This window comes from Cebidichthys violaceus, unplaced genomic scaffold (assembly GCF_023349555.1).
Source record: "Cebidichthys violaceus isolate CVI_PGR_0920_01 unplaced genomic scaffold, fCebVio1.0.p SCAF_8, whole genome shotgun sequence".
NCBI lineage: Eukaryota > Metazoa > Chordata > Actinopteri > Perciformes > Stichaeidae > Cebidichthys > Cebidichthys violaceus.
The window spans coordinates 12656676-12676441 of record NW_027176964.1 but is presented as its reverse complement, the minus strand read 5'-3'; the positions used below and the strand labels follow the sequence as shown (position 1 = coordinate 12676441).

At 39.1% G+C, this 19766-nt stretch overlaps 1 protein-coding gene across 1 annotated transcript in view; it reads right to left on the bottom strand.

Annotated features, from left to right (window-relative positions):
- LOC137866066 (collagen alpha-1(XI) chain-like) overlaps nucleotides 1–13102 on the bottom strand; it is an 82742-nt gene extending 69640 nt beyond the window's left edge. The window contains exons 1-4 of the mRNA XM_068701720.1: nucleotides 12715–13102; nucleotides 5925–6089; nucleotides 3329–3542; nucleotides 1971–2133 (exon numbers count right to left, since the gene is read on the bottom strand). Coding sequence (XP_068557821.1) covers nucleotides 1971–2133; nucleotides 3329–3542; nucleotides 5925–6089; nucleotides 12715–12829 — 657 coding nt within the window. The 5' untranslated portion in view covers nucleotides 12830–13102. The remainder of the gene's footprint in view (nucleotides 1–1970; nucleotides 2134–3328; nucleotides 3543–5924; nucleotides 6090–12714) is intronic.
- Nucleotides 13103–19766: the final 6664 nt, after the last annotated feature.

Below are 19766 nucleotides of genomic sequence, written 5' to 3'. Positions count from 1 at the left end.
ACAGTTTAAGATATGGCTGCATTTCTAGCTGAGCCATCATCACATTGCTATTGTGTGATACACTAATTAAAACCACCTTGGAACAAGCAGAAAAAAGCTAAACCCTTGGAACAAAAATAATCATTTCCTCCTCTCCAGGTTTTAAAAAAGGGTGGAAAAAAAACAAATTACTCTGTAATTCAACACCATTTAGTGTAATATATGTTCAAACAAAGAGCACTCAAAAATCAAATGGTTGGTCTTAAATCAGCATTAAAAATAGAAAAGGCTTGGTGAAAGTGCTAGGCTACTTTCATACTCTCCACCCAACTCTCAATTACCTTAATTACAACCCTGTGGCTTTCTGGCTCTCTTGGGTTCTAATTTACTATGGTTGTGCTCAGTGTACTTTAATACAATAGCAAATGTCAAATGTACAAAAATGTTGCTGTAAATTGTATCGACTCTTCTTATAATGGCATAAACTTGTCTGTACGTTGAACCTCTATATCTAGCAATGGAACCTGCTTGCCAAAACCCTATCACTGGAAAAGGGTGGACTCCAAGCGGCTCCTCTGTGGAAAGTCTTGTTTGACCTGGAGGCAAACATTTTGCAAGCTGTTCTACTTAGCAAGCATTCCACATGCAGACATCAAAGAGAGGCTATTGTCTTCGGAGCTAACATTCAGCTCACATTTTCCACTCAACCCACAGCTACCTGTGCAAAACCTGGTAGCTAGGACCTCCATTTCACAATCACCACCTCAGTAACCATACACTAATTCTGATTGTGCGCATTGAGGGAATAATATAAAATCCTCACACAAATAGTGGCAAAATACATGCAACTCAAATAACACATCGTCATATATAAACAACTGAAGCCTATTAGACTAGTCTTTTTTTTATTAAGTAAACTATTCAAACAAATCCAAACCAGTGTTAAGAGAAAAAAAAACCTTTGGACAACACAGTGTGCAAGTAGCCTTTCCACAGACATTGCCCGCCATGACTCTTGCAAAGTATACAAAGCCAATATTGATGTTCTGGCCAATAAAATTCACTATTTACTTTACTTTACTTTAAGTAAATGGAAGACACATAAAAATGTCTGGCCTTAAAGTATTATACTTAAAGTATAAGACACTCAATAGTCCCTTTTCACAATGGTAAATGAGGCTCATTGAGAGTAATATTCACAATATGCTTTCAATTACATTCATACCCAAACAGAATGGAGAAATCGCTGGCATCTTGGAAAGCTTTCCAAACTCCCTCAAAACATAATCCCTTCAATGTAGTGGTGAATATCTGCATTATATTTCAGAAAGACACTCCTGTGGAGATGATGGAGACATCTTGAAGCAGATTATTGGTGAACTGTGTTGTATCTTTCAAAGACAGGAAGAACTACGCAAGATAATAATAATAAAGATAATGTAGCAATTGACATTAATCATTCTTAAGACCTGTGCACTGATACAACCAAGGGAGGCATTCAGGGAATATGGGAAGCACACTTATTCACTTTCTATATGGGTGCATTAGGTATGGAACTGGAGCACGAAGGCAATTAGCTTGGGTTAGCATAAAGACTGGGCTGGCATGACTCTCTCAAAGTTCAAAAATATTCCTGCAAACACATCTTAATTATCATGTTGCATCTATTATGTTTTATCTATGTACAAACAGCAATGTAAAAATGACAGGTTCAAGTTTTACAGGAAATCTCTTAATGGCCACAGCCAGGCAGGCCCTAGCTGTTTCCCCCTACTTCCAGTCGTTATGCTAACGCAAACTAATCTAAAGCTATATGCTTAAAACACAAACATGAGCGTGGCATCCATCTTTTCACGTAACTCTTGTCAAAAAAGCCAATAAGTGCATTTCCCCAAATTTCAAACCATTCGTTTCAACACATTCACACCATAGTCGTCACAACACAGCTAGCTTAATCTGGGTGAATTTGTGATTCAATATGGCCGCCCTACCTCAAAGACTTCTTCATCCAGAATTCTGGTGCCAAAGACAGTAATGCCTTCTGTGTTGATGACGGCCTGGTCGCTTCTGCCAAGAGGCCTGGTCACCTTCTTCTTACAGTCCACGATGATGGTGACACTTTTCTTTTCCACGCTGATAGCTACACGATGCCATCTGTGCAGCAGAGGAGAAAGTAGGTCAGAAATACAGCCAAAATGCTCCCAAATGTGACATTTAGGAAGCACATTTTTTGCAGAGTTAGGCGAAAAGATCCATACCACTCTTGATATTTGTCTGCTAAATATTAACTACAGCCACATTAGCCTAGCTTGGTCCAACATAAAGACTGGAAACAGCTAGCCAAGCTTTGTCCGGAAGTTACACAATCTGCATACCATTGGCTCTAAAGCGCAGAAATTAACACAATATACACCTTGTGTTTTTTGGGGTTTTTTTTAGACAGTCATGTTAGCAGTTTTCCTCTGCCTCCAACTGCTTTTTATGTCCGACTATTCCTTTGAATGTTTACTGGTTCCTTTGAGTATACAGGGAAGTATATTTTGATTTGGTGATACAGTATGTCAGAGAGAATCATAAAAGTCTTTGCAAACCTAATGAATTGCTAACGAATGAATGCTTTTGCCTGGGTTTGTTAATACATACATAGGCAGCTTTGTTAGCATAAAAAGGGTCAAAATTAATAAACTTCACATGACAGCAAGCTACATATATGTCCTATATCAAAATTGTAAATGATTTTGTTGATTTAAACTGCAATGCTTTTTTCTGATATAATCAGACAAACTGCCACGCATTAAATCGTTTGTTAGCAGTTGTGCAAATGATTAATGGCAACTTTAAAAGTGGTTTGTATCAGCGTTATTGGGCAGCTATGCAATATATGAAGATCCTGCCAATTACTGCATATCACTACTAGACAAAGGCTGCAAATAATCTAGAAAAGAAAAGCGTGTCATCAAATTACTGCAAGCTATTTATTTGCCATTACTGTCTGACTTGTTCCATATGGCATTAATAACTGAGCAAACATAAGATGACAATAAATCAGAGCTCTTTAGCAGGCTAGGAGAGTTAATGTTCTGAGTGCTTGAGAAAATATTTTAAGCAGATTGGTTTTGTTTAGCATAAAATATAGCCTATACATTTTGTAAAGTGCTCAAGATGAGCATCAAATTGGGCTGCTTTGCTCTTAAGCCAATCACACAAGCTTTCACAACAACTTGATGTTTTACATTCAACACTGAAAATGGGACACAGACAAGCAAAAAATCCAGGGGACCAAATAAATCTACCACCCACATCTGACCCAACATGTTCAAGCCCTCTTGAGAAGCCGTCAGTCACTTACTTGCCGTCAGCAAGGTTGATGGAGCGGAACAGGGGGTACTCCTCCGGGGCAGGCTTGCCATGCTGGTCCTCATACAGGAAGACTGGGGCACGGCCCACCTCCACGCCGAGCTGCTGGATACCTTGCTGGTTGTACACGGACAGCAGGAAGGACTGGAGGCCAGCCTTTGGCTTGATGGTAAACAGGATAGAGAAATCTTCTGGGAAAACTCCTCCTGAAGGTGGAATAAGCAGCAGACATGTAGGTTGGTATGTTAAAGAACAATGGATACTTAGTTATAAAATCTGGGTAACTGCACATTTTTGTCACATTTTTACGAGCATTGCTTTGCTTCAGATACATATAGTCACACACATGGGAACTTCCCAGTTTAACCTCACCACAGCATTTTAAATTAATTTAATTTACATAGCTCTTGTGGGGATGTTGGGTCTGGAGTGTTTACTTAATTTCTGAGAATGTTGCAGAGAAGTTTTACCACCTAACTTCCTTCTTCCAGGTTGACAAATACTGATGTTACCTTTTGAAAGAATAGTTTGACGTTTAGGGTACAATGCATCTTCTTGATGATATAAGTTGGGAAGATAATACCACTCTTTTTCAGTGTACAATAAATACAAATCTAGAAATGGACCTTATGTTATTTACTCATCTGTCTTCTACTGATGTTATGACAAGGGCAATTGTATTGTAATGACACAATTGAGTAATGACAAGTTTATTAGCTCTCTGACTTCCTCTCCTCAAATTAAACCCCAATGTCTAGACAACTAGACCTAGAGCAGTGTTTATTAAGGAAGCTGAAAGAGACCTTGGCATCCCCTGAAAGTACTCAAGAGTGCTGATGTAGCCACAATAATTTTACAAGGGTAGTAAACACCCAAACAAATGCCATATTTTTTAAAACCATAGTGGTTGGGTTCAATGAGAAAATAACTAACCCTGATCAAATAAAAGTCAAATTATTCTGACTGAGGACATTCTGACACTTTGCTTCCATAGCACCTCCAACGTGTCACCTTTCAAGCTTAATTATAGTCTTCAAATTTCCATTACTGAAAGTGTAAAGTCTGATGTTAGTTAACGCCAAAAATCACAGAAATGTAGTTAATACCTCACACTATTTTGAATTTTTTTTTTATTCTGCAACATCAAGCCAAGCTATAAAAAACAACAACACATACTGCACAGATTGTGATTTATTCAACAGCACTCACAAATACCTTTCTAAACACCTTCTATCCAAGTTAGTTTTGACTAAGTAATAATTGGGGGCTCTTTCTAAACTTTCCCATGTAATAAAAACAAAAAAACAGGCCTCCAATGTGAATTTTATTGTTGTATTATATTGTGTGGTATTTATGCCTAAATGCAGCAAGTTTGATATTTCAGCAGCAAAAAAAGCAACTGGAAGGATTGAAAATTGACAAATAGCAAATTTACATCTGTCACCAGCTCATTGGTTTTCTACAGCCATCAGTAATGACACAAGTCTTGTCCCCTACTGTTCATTATTCAATTTTCAGATTAATTTATGAGTAGCAATGAGTGTAAGAAAGTAGCAAACCAATGGTTACACAGTCAAATGGCTTTTTTTTCTCTGAGTGGACTCCTTCCTAATAAAATAAATATGTCTTTATTTCTCACAAACAGCCGGGCAGCAGACTTTGAGTGAGGCAACACACACCGAGTCTGAAGCCAAAACACAGCCTACTGAAGTCTGCCAGCAATCAAACTAAAGGACAGATACTTTATTGACAAGATGAGTCCATAAAACATCAAAAGAAATATTCCTCTCATTGAGTTGCTGTAATACATTGTGGGTTTTGGTTCCCCAAAATATCCAATTACAAAAATCTGGTGTTGCTCCTCATACTTGAATCATATGTTTACATGACATTTCATACACCATGTGCTGAGTGACTCTCATCCCCTTTGGGCTCTTGGATCCTAACTGAAACATTAACGCATTCAACTCATCTTCCAGAAAAGTATTGCTCAAAGTCTGCACTGCATTTTAGAAGACAGGTGTTGAGGAGTTTCATTTGGAATACAATTGGAATATGTCGAAAATGTTTCTGTTTTGCTATTAAGTAGTTCAAGACAGTAAACAAAAGCATCTGTTTCACTTTCTTCCAAAACAATTATTTGTTTGAGTTGGCATAAAATTTCTAGCTCTAGGGATGTATCATTTGTTCGTTCCACGACTTTGGTCTTGACTGATATATCTACACCGCTAAAAATATCAATTTGTCTAACACTTTACAGGATTACAATTCCAGTAAAACTCATGACATTCCCATCATCACCAGTGGTGCTTTATGTTTAGTTTTGTTTAGTGCTAATTAACTAATGATAGCATGCTAAAATGCTAAACTAAGATGGTTAACATAGTAAATTTGTAAGTAATTATACTATACATCATTATGCATGTTAGCATACCAATGTTGGCATTTAGCTTAAAGCACCGCTGTGCATAAGCAAAGCCTCACAGGGCAGCTAGCATTCTCTACTGTCCGGAGTAACCAGTTAAAGTTGACTGGTTCAGCATCAGTGTAAATGCACATAATCGGTGGGAGGTAAAGAGTGAGGTTACCTGGGAAGAGCTGTTTGGTTGGAGCGCTGATCTGAGCCTGTTTTCCCACTCTGTAAGCGATGTCGGGTTTGGATCCTCTCCGGACTTTGCAGAAGCCTGTTGTTTTCTGTACTCCTTCAGGAGAGCTCTGGAAGTCTAGAGCCTTCAGTACATCTACTTGTTCAACTGAGGAGGCAAAACAAAGAATTGATTACATTACCCAATGATACTTTGTCAGCAAACATTTCATAACATTTGAATAGCAATACGCTATTTGGGGTAATGCATTTGTCCAAAGTGCTGAGACAGTGTTCCCTATTTGGGTGGGGCACTTTGTATTTTTGTATGTATGTAAGTGTACATTGTTTGAAAAGTGTGATATACTGATGCATTCGTGTGAAGTTGTTTAGATTGGAAATATGACTTTCCTGAACATAAATCAGCTTGTAAATATGTTATTTCACATAATTTATCAGTCTGCTGGAAACACAGGTTGAGTGGATCATGTGCCCAGAAAATAAACATTTAATTGACTGCTGAAGGCTCACTCACTGCATATACTGCAACAATATGAATTAAACTAATTTAATTTAATAGAAATCTACTATAACGCATTATAAGTGTACATCTTGTAAAAGCTGCCTGTAATTCTACAGTACACTGTTTTTTAACAGTTAACAGTAAAACATAATAGAGCTGGTATTTTGATGATAAATCAACCTTTACACCCGTTCCACCCCCTGCTTGTAGGCCAAATATGTTTGTTCCAGCAGTTGTCCGTTTCTGAGCTACCTTGTCAGAGGAGCAGTAAAAATGTCGGTAACCGTTCAGAAGACATAATTGCGCCCCTCCCCCCTTCTTCTCCTCCACTGTTACCCCACAACCAAAAGCCACAGCATCTATGGAATGATAAAACTCATTGCTGCTGATCACTGGGTCCTTGAAATACGGGGAGCGCAGAGGGGGGCAGCTTTACAAGCTTCTTAACACTACTAGACTGTTTTCTATCAATAGACCTGGTGCTCAGGGGTCAGGCTACTGTGCAGGGCAGTCATAAACACTGTTCAGTAATTGTTTAACTCATTACTCTCAGTGTCTCTCTCTCTCCCATTCTGTAAATGTTTTTCTCTCCCATTCCCCGAGGCATGTCATCAGTTACAGTTTGACTATGGGGAATTTAAGAGGCCTAATACGGTATTTTTCAAGGCTAGTGTATAAACAGGAGTGGTGACGTACAGCACAACGTCATTCCTGATTTAACGCATGTCTGACTGAGGTTGAGTGAACTCAAGTATACAGAAAGAGGAGGCTGTTAATACAAGGTTTGAATTAGCAAATTGTTTCAATCTGTCTTGTTTTTTGTGACTGTGACATTGTAGCTCCAACAGTAAGTTATTAATTGTCTGTACTTGTCAACTTAAGAGATCCATACACTCTAAAATACATGCATGCATACAGTATTGCAATATAGCATCAATCTCCATGAAAACAGTGGAAGTGATGTGATTATGGGCCAACCAAAACTGGACTTTTGAGACAGATATAGAAAAATGCGAGAAAACAAAGAAGTTTTGTTTTTTGTTGTTTTTTAACATAACAATTAAAGAAATCTTGATACAAATCCTACCAACCATAAACTCATATTACTTCAAATTAGGGCTGTGTATTGGCAAGCACCTCATAATACAATACGTATCGCAATACACATGTATGATATATTGCGATACTTTTTTTATAAAAATGTAAAAATAGAGCTGAAAATACAACTTGCTGTGTAGTCTAATATGCACATCACATATTGATGACTCAGCGGACCAATTGCATTAAAACTACTTCAAAAGGTATTTGCATTGCACATAGTTACTGACCACACTCAACTGAAATGCACTTGCCATGAAAAATTATAAGAAAATAAAGTGCATATTGTATTCTCATTCTGTCACTGAACACTTTTGTACTAAAATGCACTTGCCACAACTTCATTTGAAAATGTGTCATTGACCACTCTTAATGTAGACGCCATAAACGTCATATGAAATGAAGTGCATTAAGTAAAGTTGTCAGTTACTTGGCTATAGTTGGCTGGGTCTTTCCCATTTATGTCCCATTCCTCAAGGTTCAGCTTTCAAAAACTCTGCGATAGTACTGCCTGTGCGGCTCTCGTGCTGTGGTGTCGTGATGTGGTGTGAGGTAATCGTAACATATGACTCGGTAATCTAGTCGTCTATCATCGCACGTCAGGAACTCTCTCTCTCGCTCTCTCTCTCTCTCTCTCTGCAGGCCGCTCTACATTATGCGGCCGCTTGCTTGTGAGACGCCGTGTTGTGATTTTGGCCGGGTCATGTGACAGGTCGGGGAGGTCACTGGCCTTAGCTTAGAAGGCAATAGGCAGCGACATCTAGTGTTACAGGAGTGGAGGAAGTGGTTGTACAGCCCTAATTTAAATAAGCAGTCATGAATACAATGATTTCTGACTTCATAAACATGTTGCTAAGGGGTCTCTGAATTAAAGTTGGTGTTTTAATTTCTGATAATATATTGGCATTCACTTTAAACAGATTAAACACTTTCTTATACATCTATTGTAACATTTGCTACCTTGTAGTTTAGTGGTGGAGGTTCACCGCATGTAATAACATCTTTGTGCTGTTGTACATACTAAACTAAAAACAAGGACTTTAAGGAAGCACAACAATACTGCATTATGTATTGGCCCTGATGGGAAATTTGATCTACAAACTAGCCGGAATTGTTTTGTTTTACCAAACTAAAAAGGGAATGTTAGAAAGATAACAGAGGAACAATAACGATAAAAAATGACCAACAGTTAAATTTCCACTCCAAACCAAACTTTGTGCTACACAATAATTAAATACAACTTGTTTTACTGTTACCAAAGACACAGCAGCAAATACCAGCACAGATATGACATCAGTCATGTTTCTTTTCAGTGAGTCAAGAGGCAGGATGTGTCCTCTTCAAAAGGCCCAGCAATGATAAACAATGTCTGAATGGTCAGCTCCAAATCTCACTGGGAAGATAAGGCCTGGAATGGCAGATAACAGGCTTAATGTGAAATCTCCCTTCCTTGTGAGAGAAAAATGTGAGATTCATGTGTTTGATATTGGCTTGAGAGTATTGTGGGAAATTAATTTCAAGGGATCAGGCAAAAGACTTTCTTAAAATTCACATTGGAGGAAATCTCCTCATCTGCCTTCTAATACTCCATGAGACTGGATGAAACAGAAAGAATGTTTGGTCAAGAGACATAGATTAAAAAAACACTGGTGGTGGGAATATTATCTAAAGGACTATAATGTAAGAGAACAGAGCGTTATAGCCCCCCTGCCCCCCACCTCAATCAATTGGAAAAACATACGTTCTTTCTTTTCATGCAAAATGTAGACTCTAAACTGTGTTAGTCTGTACTTTTACCATTGATGCTATAGTGCCTCCTGATTAAACATTCAAACATCAATCGATAGTAAAAGCTAAAGGAATTTTATTATAAAAATGTACGCTTATTTACATTTTCCGTTTTTGTAAGTCATGTGGCACGTGAAGCCAGGAAGTGCTGATTATGCAGTTCCTGTTCGCTTTTAGTGACCGGGAGGGGGTCTGATGGGTGGAGCTATAAGTCCACATGTTGAACCCATTATGGTACTGGCACCACTCCCTATACCCCCCCCAACTAAAACATACATGAGACTAAACGGAGAAGGCCCCATCCCTGTAGCTACTTCTCCTGTGACCAGAAAAATAACAGCTTGAGTGCTGAATCAAACTTGCTTGATTCGAGCATATGCTCAGGGATGGTGTCTCGAGTTTTGGCTCATTTAAAGTTGCACAGATCTGCTCTTTAAGTGAATTTAAATATTTAAGAGTATAAGCGTCAAGACAGCTGCACTGCTGCGAAATCAAGCAAATCAGAATGCCTTTTCTTTTGGTTTTCAGTCCCACAGTAACTTTTATCAACTGAGAGAGAGAGAGATGGAGTAAAATATGCTTAATGACTGACACTGCACACAGAGCAAGTTCACAGATGCAGGGTTTGTTTTGTCCTAAGAAGAATAACAGAATGACTTCTGACTTGGACAGAGATAAAATAAAATATGGGTACCAAACGCCAAGTTTAAAACCTCACACCAAATGCCTCATGAAAAAGAAAATAGTCTGTGGCTCTTCTGAATATTGTACCAAGTACAGAGCTACTGGTTCTTGAAAAAAAAGAAAGCTTGGACTAAAGGTCTCTTTGTGAGTTTCAGAATGCCTTTCTGCATTACTGCATACCTCAAGGCCTCATATATTCCAGATGTGCTGAATCGGCCAGGAACCCCGGCCCCCGCCCCCCCACCACACACACACACACACACACACACCATCCCGCACCCCTGACTCTTCATCCCCTCTCCTTCCACAACCATCGCTTCATAGAAGTCCTGAAAAACAGGCAATATCCCAAAACCATTGAAGACCCCAAATGAATAAGCATAGCTTTTTAAATGCTTTTGAGCATTGTAGGAGCCAGCATGCAATATACTTAGCACATCCTGAGAAAAGGCACAAACCCTTAAAAAGGAATAAACCATATTCTAATGATAAGGACGAAAACCACAAGAGAGAGGAGACAGTTCTCTCATGCTAAAGGTACTAAAGCAGCTTCAGACTAGCCACAGTCTTGTCTGAGGGGTAATCGCCAGTCTCAGATTTTTAATGACACATCTTCCTGACTGCTGTCTGGGACTTTTGATATACTATCTGCCATGTTAACAAGCTACTAACATGATAAAGAAGTGTGATTTCCCCTGCAGCGAGGCATGTAGTGACAGGAGAAACCTGTTAAAATCATTAAAGCAATTTCACCAGCAGACCCTCACACATTAAAAAATAAAATGTTCAGCTGTATAGTCAGATTTTCCAGCACTCTTCATCTCATAACTCATCAGAGCCATACAGTTTGATGTTTAAGGTTAGACTTGTGATTAACTTCTCAATCCGTGACATTCTGACTTAGTGTCTCTGCGGTCGTGCAGCAGCATCTGGGGATGTCTTGTCGGCCTTTTTTGTGTCACTGGCTTCTACTGAGAGTTGGCAGCAATAGGCAGCAATTAAAGTACATTGGAAAGACTGTAAATGTTTGCTAGCACATCATGCAATTATGGTTAGTTTAAATATCAGTCAGAGTGAAGGAAGATGGGCAATGGGCAAGCCATGCCACTGTGATGTTTCCTTTTATGATCTTTTTATTTTTGGGGCGCTCTCTACTGACTGATTATTTACACATATCACTAACCATTGTATATAAGCCTCTTTTTATGAATCAATATAGTTACTTTTTAAATAACTAATTCTGCCAGTACTATGACTGAAACAAGAAGGCATTATTTTTTAAAGGTTTTATAATAACTGATCTGATGTCCAAACCACAAATATTAAAAGTAACATGCATCCAACTTTGACACACACAAATGTATCCTGGCTAAACTAAGCCACAGTACAGTAGGGATGTCTCTCAGGCTTTACAGACAAAGGGAATATAAAAGAATTAGTTGATGTGACCCACATATGTGTTTTTAAAGCAAAGAAAATTCTCCAGATTTTTTTCTTTTTTCCATCAACGCCCCTTTTTGGATAAAGTAGGAGCCCAGATAATGTGGAAAGATGGTGATCCTTCAGGCCAGAATATGAATTTCACTTCCAGAATTCCACAGTGTTGTGCCCAGTGTATTATATCAACTTTTAAATATTCATTTAAAGTTGCACTGTGCAACAATAAACTCAGCATGGCAGCTGACACCTCATTAGACAAAATAAACAACATTCTGTGCCAATTTAATGACATTTGTGAATTTGATTCAAGGATTAAGCTTTTACTTCACTAATATTTTGGAAACACCTAATTCACTATATGTGGGTTACTAGTTACAACACCAAACGTCGTGCGTAAACGTCATGCGCAAAAGGGTTTGGGTTCCCAGTAGTACTGCCAAGTAGTGAAGTGGAACACGACAAAAATATTGTTTTCCTTCTGTGATCACGTTAGCGTCCATAATGATACAGCAGAATGTGAATTACAGTATATCCATCGCTAATAAGCACGATAATTGCTCACTTGTAATTTTAGGTACATTTTTTTACGACCACCAGAGTATTTGCGTCCCCGTCATCCTCGCCTCACTGACCACACCTGGATGGCAGACTTTGCCTACTAAGTTACTCAGAGAACTAAGACTGAGCAGCATCTCCGTCGGTTTGTGCCAAGAATAAACCTCACATTACAAACAATCCAACGAGAATCTCGACACATAGAAACATGTAGGTAGCAGCCTGCATAGTTAAAGTTTACGCTACGTATAACTTTAAAGCCATCAACAATACTTAGAGACAATTGTGGTGGTACAGTAGACCTCTTTTAAAGTTAGTGGAAACTTTGATGCAGGTGTAGCGTGATATGGGCTCAGTTCGGATTCACTCAAAAACAGAAACAAACAAACAACAACGCAATTCACTCATCATAAGATAAATCCCTTCGAATATAAAACGCATACAAAAAAAGTAGGATGTGTTCTGTTGGATAAGGTGGAAAGGTCTAATGTGCAGCTGTAATGGTTTATAAACTGAGGAAATCTGACTTTCCTGGCCAAAAACTGGCAGTCTACTGAATTAAAGTTGATGGCGGATCGCTAGCTACCCGTAAGCCCACTATCACCTATGGGCTGTCCGCCAACCTATTGGACGCACTCAAGCTGTTCGGGATGCCCTGGAGTTGGCACAGTGACCGTGACGTGGTGTGTAAGAAGCAGCCTCTTACCTGCTCTGACATTGGCAGCTTGTAGAATTAAAATTAATGTGACCACAGCAATTAGCGTTGAATCCCATAGCCACCTTTTCGTTTTCCACCTGGTGGTCCACCTATGCATCTCCATGATAAAAGCGCCCGGAGCTGTACAGAAAACGGGCGACTTTTGAAAAAATTCGGTCCCTTTCACAATCCACAAAAGTGTTCTTATACTACAGCGCCATGTGTGCAAGTCTACGGGTGTCTCTCACAGCCAGACTGGGCCCTTCAGATCCGCTCCACCTTAAGCCCAGCTCTCAGACTGATGGTAAAGGGCTTTGATGAAAAAAAAGTGCAAACCCACTCTGTTCCCTGAGAGTTGCGCACCGTCAGGAGGCTGGACAAACGCCGTAACACTGAACCTGAACCGACTGTAAGATAATGACACTGGAAAATCCTCCTTTCATCAAATCACCAGTCGGGACAGTTGTCTCCGGACCCGCCCCCCTATGCAACAGCATCAAGCGGGGCATCATCCCAGCGCAACCTAATTACAGGACACACTGCAGTATTCTAGATACATACTATCCTAGAAGTGCTCCTGGGGATGTTTCTTTTACAATCTTTTATAAAGATCAAAATAAAAATATCACAACATATAAAAACAATTGGCCCAACTTTCCCATCAATAAATAAGCTTATAATAATGGGCATGGAGCAGTGCAGCAGTAGAGGTACTAAACTAAATGCTACATACTAAATGCAAGTTAATTGGTGGGGTGGAGCTGTGAAAAGCATCTACATGGGCCAATGGCTAATATGAAAGCCCCAATGGACAAAAATAAGTGTTTCCAGACTAGGAGTTTCCTTGCGGAGCCTTTAGATTGTTTTCTTTTTTCTTTGGGACAGCAGGGCTTCCTGAGGCCTGAAAATAATTAATGAGATGGCAGGAACAAAGAATGGAAGCACAGGTGGAAGCTATAGAGACCACTCCTTGATTTTGTTTTCCTTGTGTACCAATGAAAGACAGATTTAACAGTGCAATGGCAGCCATTGTCACACAAACCCAAACCACATTTAGAAAAAAATAGTCTGCATTTATTTATTTTATCCCAAGGCAGAAATTAGAACCATATAGGCTTAGCAGATATTTAGTATGCCAAAGTAAACAGCATTGTGCAGGTGTTGCTAATTAAATACTGAAGTTTGACAATAAATAGTGATTAAGTATTAAATAAATGCAGGTTAAAGGATATGTCTGCATTTCGTTTTAAAATGAGGTCAAATGCTATTGTGCGTGTAAGTGTGGCTTTGAATAGTTATTTTTGACTCCAGGGTGTGCCAGACTCGTGGTCTGATTTATTAAGGCAATGGACATGTTTAACAAGGGAAATTTGTTGAGCATTATTCAAAATTCGAACACATTCACATATGGTCCCAACTTTGTTAAACCACAGCTTTCTACTGTTGGCCACTGTGCAGCTTCACTGGACAAGAGAGGACACCTTGCTCAGCTCTGAGTTCAGTTTCTTTGACATCAACTTTCCCACCTAACTGAGGATGTGCACTGGTAACCTCTGCACCTGAGTAGTGATTGCAATAAAAGTATGCGATCAAGACAAACATACAATTTCAATGGTTCGAGAACTGACTGATAGTGTTGAGCAAGACTAAAAGTATATATCCATGCTAGCAGCTCTGTGAGGCTGCACAGAGCAACATGCTAAATGCTAATGTATGCTAGCGTTGACAATCAGTTTAGTAGGTAAAATGCTCATTCTGTTCATCACACTATGTTAGCATGATAACATTTTGTTTATTAGCACTAACCACAAAGTACAGCTGAGGTCGAGTCTCATTAGCTTCGCAGGTGTTTAGTCCTAAACCAAATAACAATACAAACATACAGATCTGACCTGATGGTGGTGCTGGAGAAAGAGTAAAGGGATCACCAACATTATTATAATTCATCCTGAAGGCAACAGGAACGCTTGTGTTGAAGTATGAGTATCACCAAAGTCATAAGGATACTTATCCTATCTTTGCAAAAGTCGGTGGCAATCCATATCGTAGAAGTTGCGATATTTCACAGAATTGGTGAAAAATTCAGGGGATGTTTAGATGTTCTAGTCTTGACGAAAATCTGATCATTGTGTGGCTAAAAATGGCAATAGTGTGGGTAAAAACATGATTAAGACAAAACACAGTACCAATGGATTGACAATTGACTGCTAGTGTAAAAAAAAAAGGTTTGATTCTCACTTTGGGAACAAATGATTTGGGGGAAATAACTCAATAAATGGAAGGCACTTTTTTACAATAATACTCAAAAAAGAAATATGAGCAGAAAGGGGTCACAACTGAACAGTTCACATTCTGAACTGCAGTATTTGCATTTATCTATGAACTTATGTGTTGACCGTGTGCTTGCTCAGCAGAAAACAAAATGAAACCTTTCTTGAGCACAGCCTGGTTGTGCTTATTGGTTTTCTGGCAGGTGGTTGGCCTTTTTTTGTCATTTGGTTCAAAGTTGTTTGGCAGAAATCGTCAGAACTTTGTTCATGTTGCTTCTTGGGATTGTGGCCCAGAATGTTTGGTTAAATTTGACGAGCCTGCCTGTATTGGCAGAGACTAAATCTGAACAACCGAAACTAAAGTCTTCAGATTTCCTTTCAAACAGGACTTGGACAGCCAACAGGCCTCCAGCAACTTCTTATAGATTCCTGTCTCTTGGAACAGTCTACAATTTTCAGGAAGACTTGACTTCAGAGCTGCCCTCTTGGTAGATGGAAGCATATGATTACAACTCATGCATTTACTGCCAATGTGTTCAGAGATGACATTGTATAATTATTCTATAATAAGTATCTATACTCTGCATGGTTCAGCCCAGAGCAGCTATAAAAACAAAAATGTCTTGAAAATGTTGCCCAGTGGCTATGTTTTTCTATTGGAGGCAGCTTTTAATTTGAGTACTTTCATGTTTCAGAATAAAATTCTTCTCGCTGCTTTTCATGAACAGTAGACTGACACACCTCTCTACAGATTTACAGTTACTTGAGTTCAGGAGTTTAGGACTAAAAGTTCTTTCAAATGCACGACAGACGCATTGTCTCTATGTGGATACATTAATTGTGATTTATAATGCCTATGAAACACCATGCAGTGTCCAGGAAACAACTTTCCATTCAATGTACACCTTAATGATTACTGTTTTAATTTGCTTTCACCACATGGCAATCAGCAAGGTGCTCTTTGCCTGAATAACAGTGAGCTTTTAAAACCAGTCCTCAAGTTGAGTGATTCCCTTCTTCAATATGCCTTAACAGCTGCAGTAAGAACAAAGTTAAACCAGGTCCTCTGATCTCAGATGTCCTCTACCAGATCACAAGTAGATGTAACCTCAAGACCTCCTTGTTACTATGAATTAGAAAGCTGGAAGGCAATGTTTGGCTTGGGGGTGGAGAGGGATGCAAACTAGACACTGCAGACCGCATAACCACTGAGTGGAATGTATATTTGTCTGGGCATGCTTGTTATAGGTGCATGTGGTACCCAGACAGCCTCACCTAGTAGGAGTTTGCTGGGACGTGGGAAGGTGTGCTTTCACTTTCAAATTTTCTAAGGTCACCTGGTTTTATCTTACAAAGTCATCTCTTGCTATTTTACACACTGACGTGGTGCACAGAGGAGAAAAGAAACAGTCAACACAACACCAGAGGAGACAGCATTATTGGCACCTGTGTCGATCCAACCATATTGCAGAATAAGCACATGCATTAAACAATCAGCCCAATATGTCCATGACATTGGGCATAATTCCACTTTACAATACAGGACTCTTTTCAACACAGCAGCCCCCTGCCTTTGATTTCCTTCTATTACTGTAAACACAGAGTCTAACAGTGTAATTAAAAGAAAAAAATACTCTGAAATAAATACAGACTACTGCACAAGGTATGAGTCTTTAGGACACTCCAAGAAAGAATAACAAGACTAAAGGTGAGTTCCAATACCCATAGTACCATAATATCTAGTAATCCTCAAAAAATGATAGTATGTCCCAATACATAGTATGTCAAAATGCAGTACGCCTTTCGCAGTATGCAAGTCAGCATGCTTTCCTGGCTAGTCGGACCCACAATCCTCTCTGCACATTGTAAGATAAGTCTCATCGACTAGATAGCACAGACAGATGACAGCCTGATGACCGCTCATTGAAATTTGCGCAATGTTATGACAAATTAGTATGTCCCAATTGTATGCTTACTACATGGAACAGCGCATAATTAGTAAGGGCAGCTGCAGTACGTATTAAAAGAAAAAAGAAAAGGTATGCGATTTCTAAAGCAGTTTTCAGCCAATCAACTTTATTACGCTGTGCTTGTGCACAGCAGTCCTTTCTCGCTATTTAGTTGACATCAGCATGATAGCTTGCTCACAAAGCTAACATAATAATGTTTAGCAATTATAATGTTTACCATGTTCACTATCTAGTTTAGTGTGTTTGCATACCAAGACCCGCTAATTAGCACTAAACAAAAGGTACAGCTGAGGCTGACTATAATGCCTTCTGAGGGAGACATGAATGCCAGGACCAAATTCCATGTCAATCCATCCAGTAATTGTTGAGACATTTTACTAAAACCCAAATGTCCACCTGGCACTAGAGGAAAAGTCAGGGAATCACTAGTCAGTAAGATTCATCCTCTAGGGACAATGCACATCTGTTCCTTGGCTATCCATTCAGTAGTTGTTGAGATATTTTAGCTGAGATCAAAATGGTGGACTGACTGACAGACCGACATCGCCATCACTAGAGCCAAATCACAAATATACACATATTGAGGGATTCTACACTAGATTTCAGTGTGTTTGGCTCCTAAAGAGCGAGCAAACACTGCAGGAGCTTTAATTGTAAAAATATAAACAATTAAACTTACAGAATAAATCTATATGACAAGAACAAAACTGCATGATAAAAGGTGCAATTTGCTGATAAAGATGTGGCTCCAAGAAGCAGATATCAGATATCACAGCGATCAACCTCCAAGTGTACAAGAGGAGTGACATAGATGAAGAGAGGCCATCCTATTTTCATGTTTCTTGTCAAGTCAGTGTGATGAATGCCTTTCCTCTCAGCAGAGAACTGAGTGTTATGGAGAGTTAAGTGGAGAGGTCTGTGATAATCTAAACATACCCCAAGCATCTCGTATTTCATGAGTCAAAATCTCCTTGAGGCCTGTCTCCAGCCTTCAGCAGTAAAAACTGATAGCGGCGAGGGACTGGCTGACACTCGCTGTGGAAGCTTACAAACACAGCTAGGCCCAGACAGTTGCTCATGTCCTGTTATCATTCGTTGGGGGAAAAAAATAAGGATGTCAAATAACCCAGTTTAGTTACTGACTTTGGGTCTTTAATCTAGAGCAACAAATAAGTGAGATAAGGTCTAAAAGATACAGGAAATATATTGCAAAGAAGGGATAAAAAAGCAAAACATAAAGACAAAGCTGAGAACTTGGCAGGTGAAGACACATGGCTTATTCTCTGAAGATGCTTGAACTCATGAACCTTATTGGATTTAGAGCACTTTGTGATTTGCTGTTTTTATAGGCCATGAATGTTCCTCATTACTCTTGTTTGTTGCGGTAAAGCATAATTCTCTATGTCATCTTTAATGCTCTGCATAAAAACTTCTATTCAGAGAATTCAGTTTCGCTCTGACATATTATACAATAGCAATTGTTTTGAATGAGACTATTCTCACAAACATTCTTGTGTGCGCACATGAAGATCAATCTTTAAAGGACGACGGGTCTGGGAATTAGGCAAAGTTTAAGGTGATAAACTGTAAATCCAAAATCTGTCATATCATTACAAGTGAATGCAGCTCTGCAACATTCAGTGTTCGTAAAAGTTGCATTAATGTGGATTTCTTGCATTCAATCAAAACAACTATGATTCATTAACAGACTATAAAAGCTCTCTTTGGTCTCTTAGCATATTGTTTTGGTTTTCATAACCTTCTAGCGCTGATAAACCCAAAGACAGCACTGAAACATATACAGCAACTATTGTTAGCAACTGGCAGGTTAAGTTAATCAAACACCAACGATATGTTTTTCAGGGATTGGTGGAGACCAAACAATATACTGACACATAAGCGATCCCTTCCTCACCAGACTCCAGTGAAGAGATGGGGGACAACATGAAAGTCCTTATTCTGTGCAAAAATGCTCTCTGAAGTCCAGCTTAAGATAATATCTTGTCTTAAGCAGTCAATGTTAGCCAAATCAATTTTCTAAAATTGCAAATATTTTTTTTCAGCTCAGCAAGGAAACAGCTCAGAGAAGGGAGTTTCATATTGTCTTACAATACATACATGCTATGGGTTGCAGGCACAAAATACTAACATAACTGGGACATACTCATCAAAACGTTGCTCCATAGCACTACTGGTGGTCAGAAACATCACAGGGAACCTCAAAGATAAGCTTGTAAAAAATAAAATAGAAAGTGTCCTGTAATGTTGTTCAAGGTTGGTGGGAATGTTTTGACATTCAGGCAGAGGGTAATTATTTCCACTGTTTTTCTAAGAGTTGTCCAGATACTCATCCAGGAGTGAGACTTTATGCTGGAGTTAAAAGCCATTTGCTTACACTTTAGTGACTAAGCAAATGTCTGCTCTCTAGGTTTTTACTGCAACAGGTATATTCCTCCTGACATCTTAATGAGTGGGTATGCAGACGGGGTTTCCAGTCATAAAAGCAGCCACTTGGGAGACTCCTCTTCCAACCTGCCATCACCCTTTTAAGATAACAGTTTCACACAAATACATATATGCATATTTAGTAAGCCCAATAGTGTGCTGAGCTGCATTTTCATATTCCGCTGATTAGCTTGTTTTTAGCAGTCCTTGAAGCTGTTTGGACTGGTTTGGACACATACCCTTACGAGCTAGTAACAATGTGAGATCCAGGTGTCTTCTCAGCCTGAAACCTGCCTTGGCTTATTATTCTCATGAATGGATAGCCATGATTTGTATTATGTGAATGAACAAGAGGGAAGTATGATGTAAGTGAATT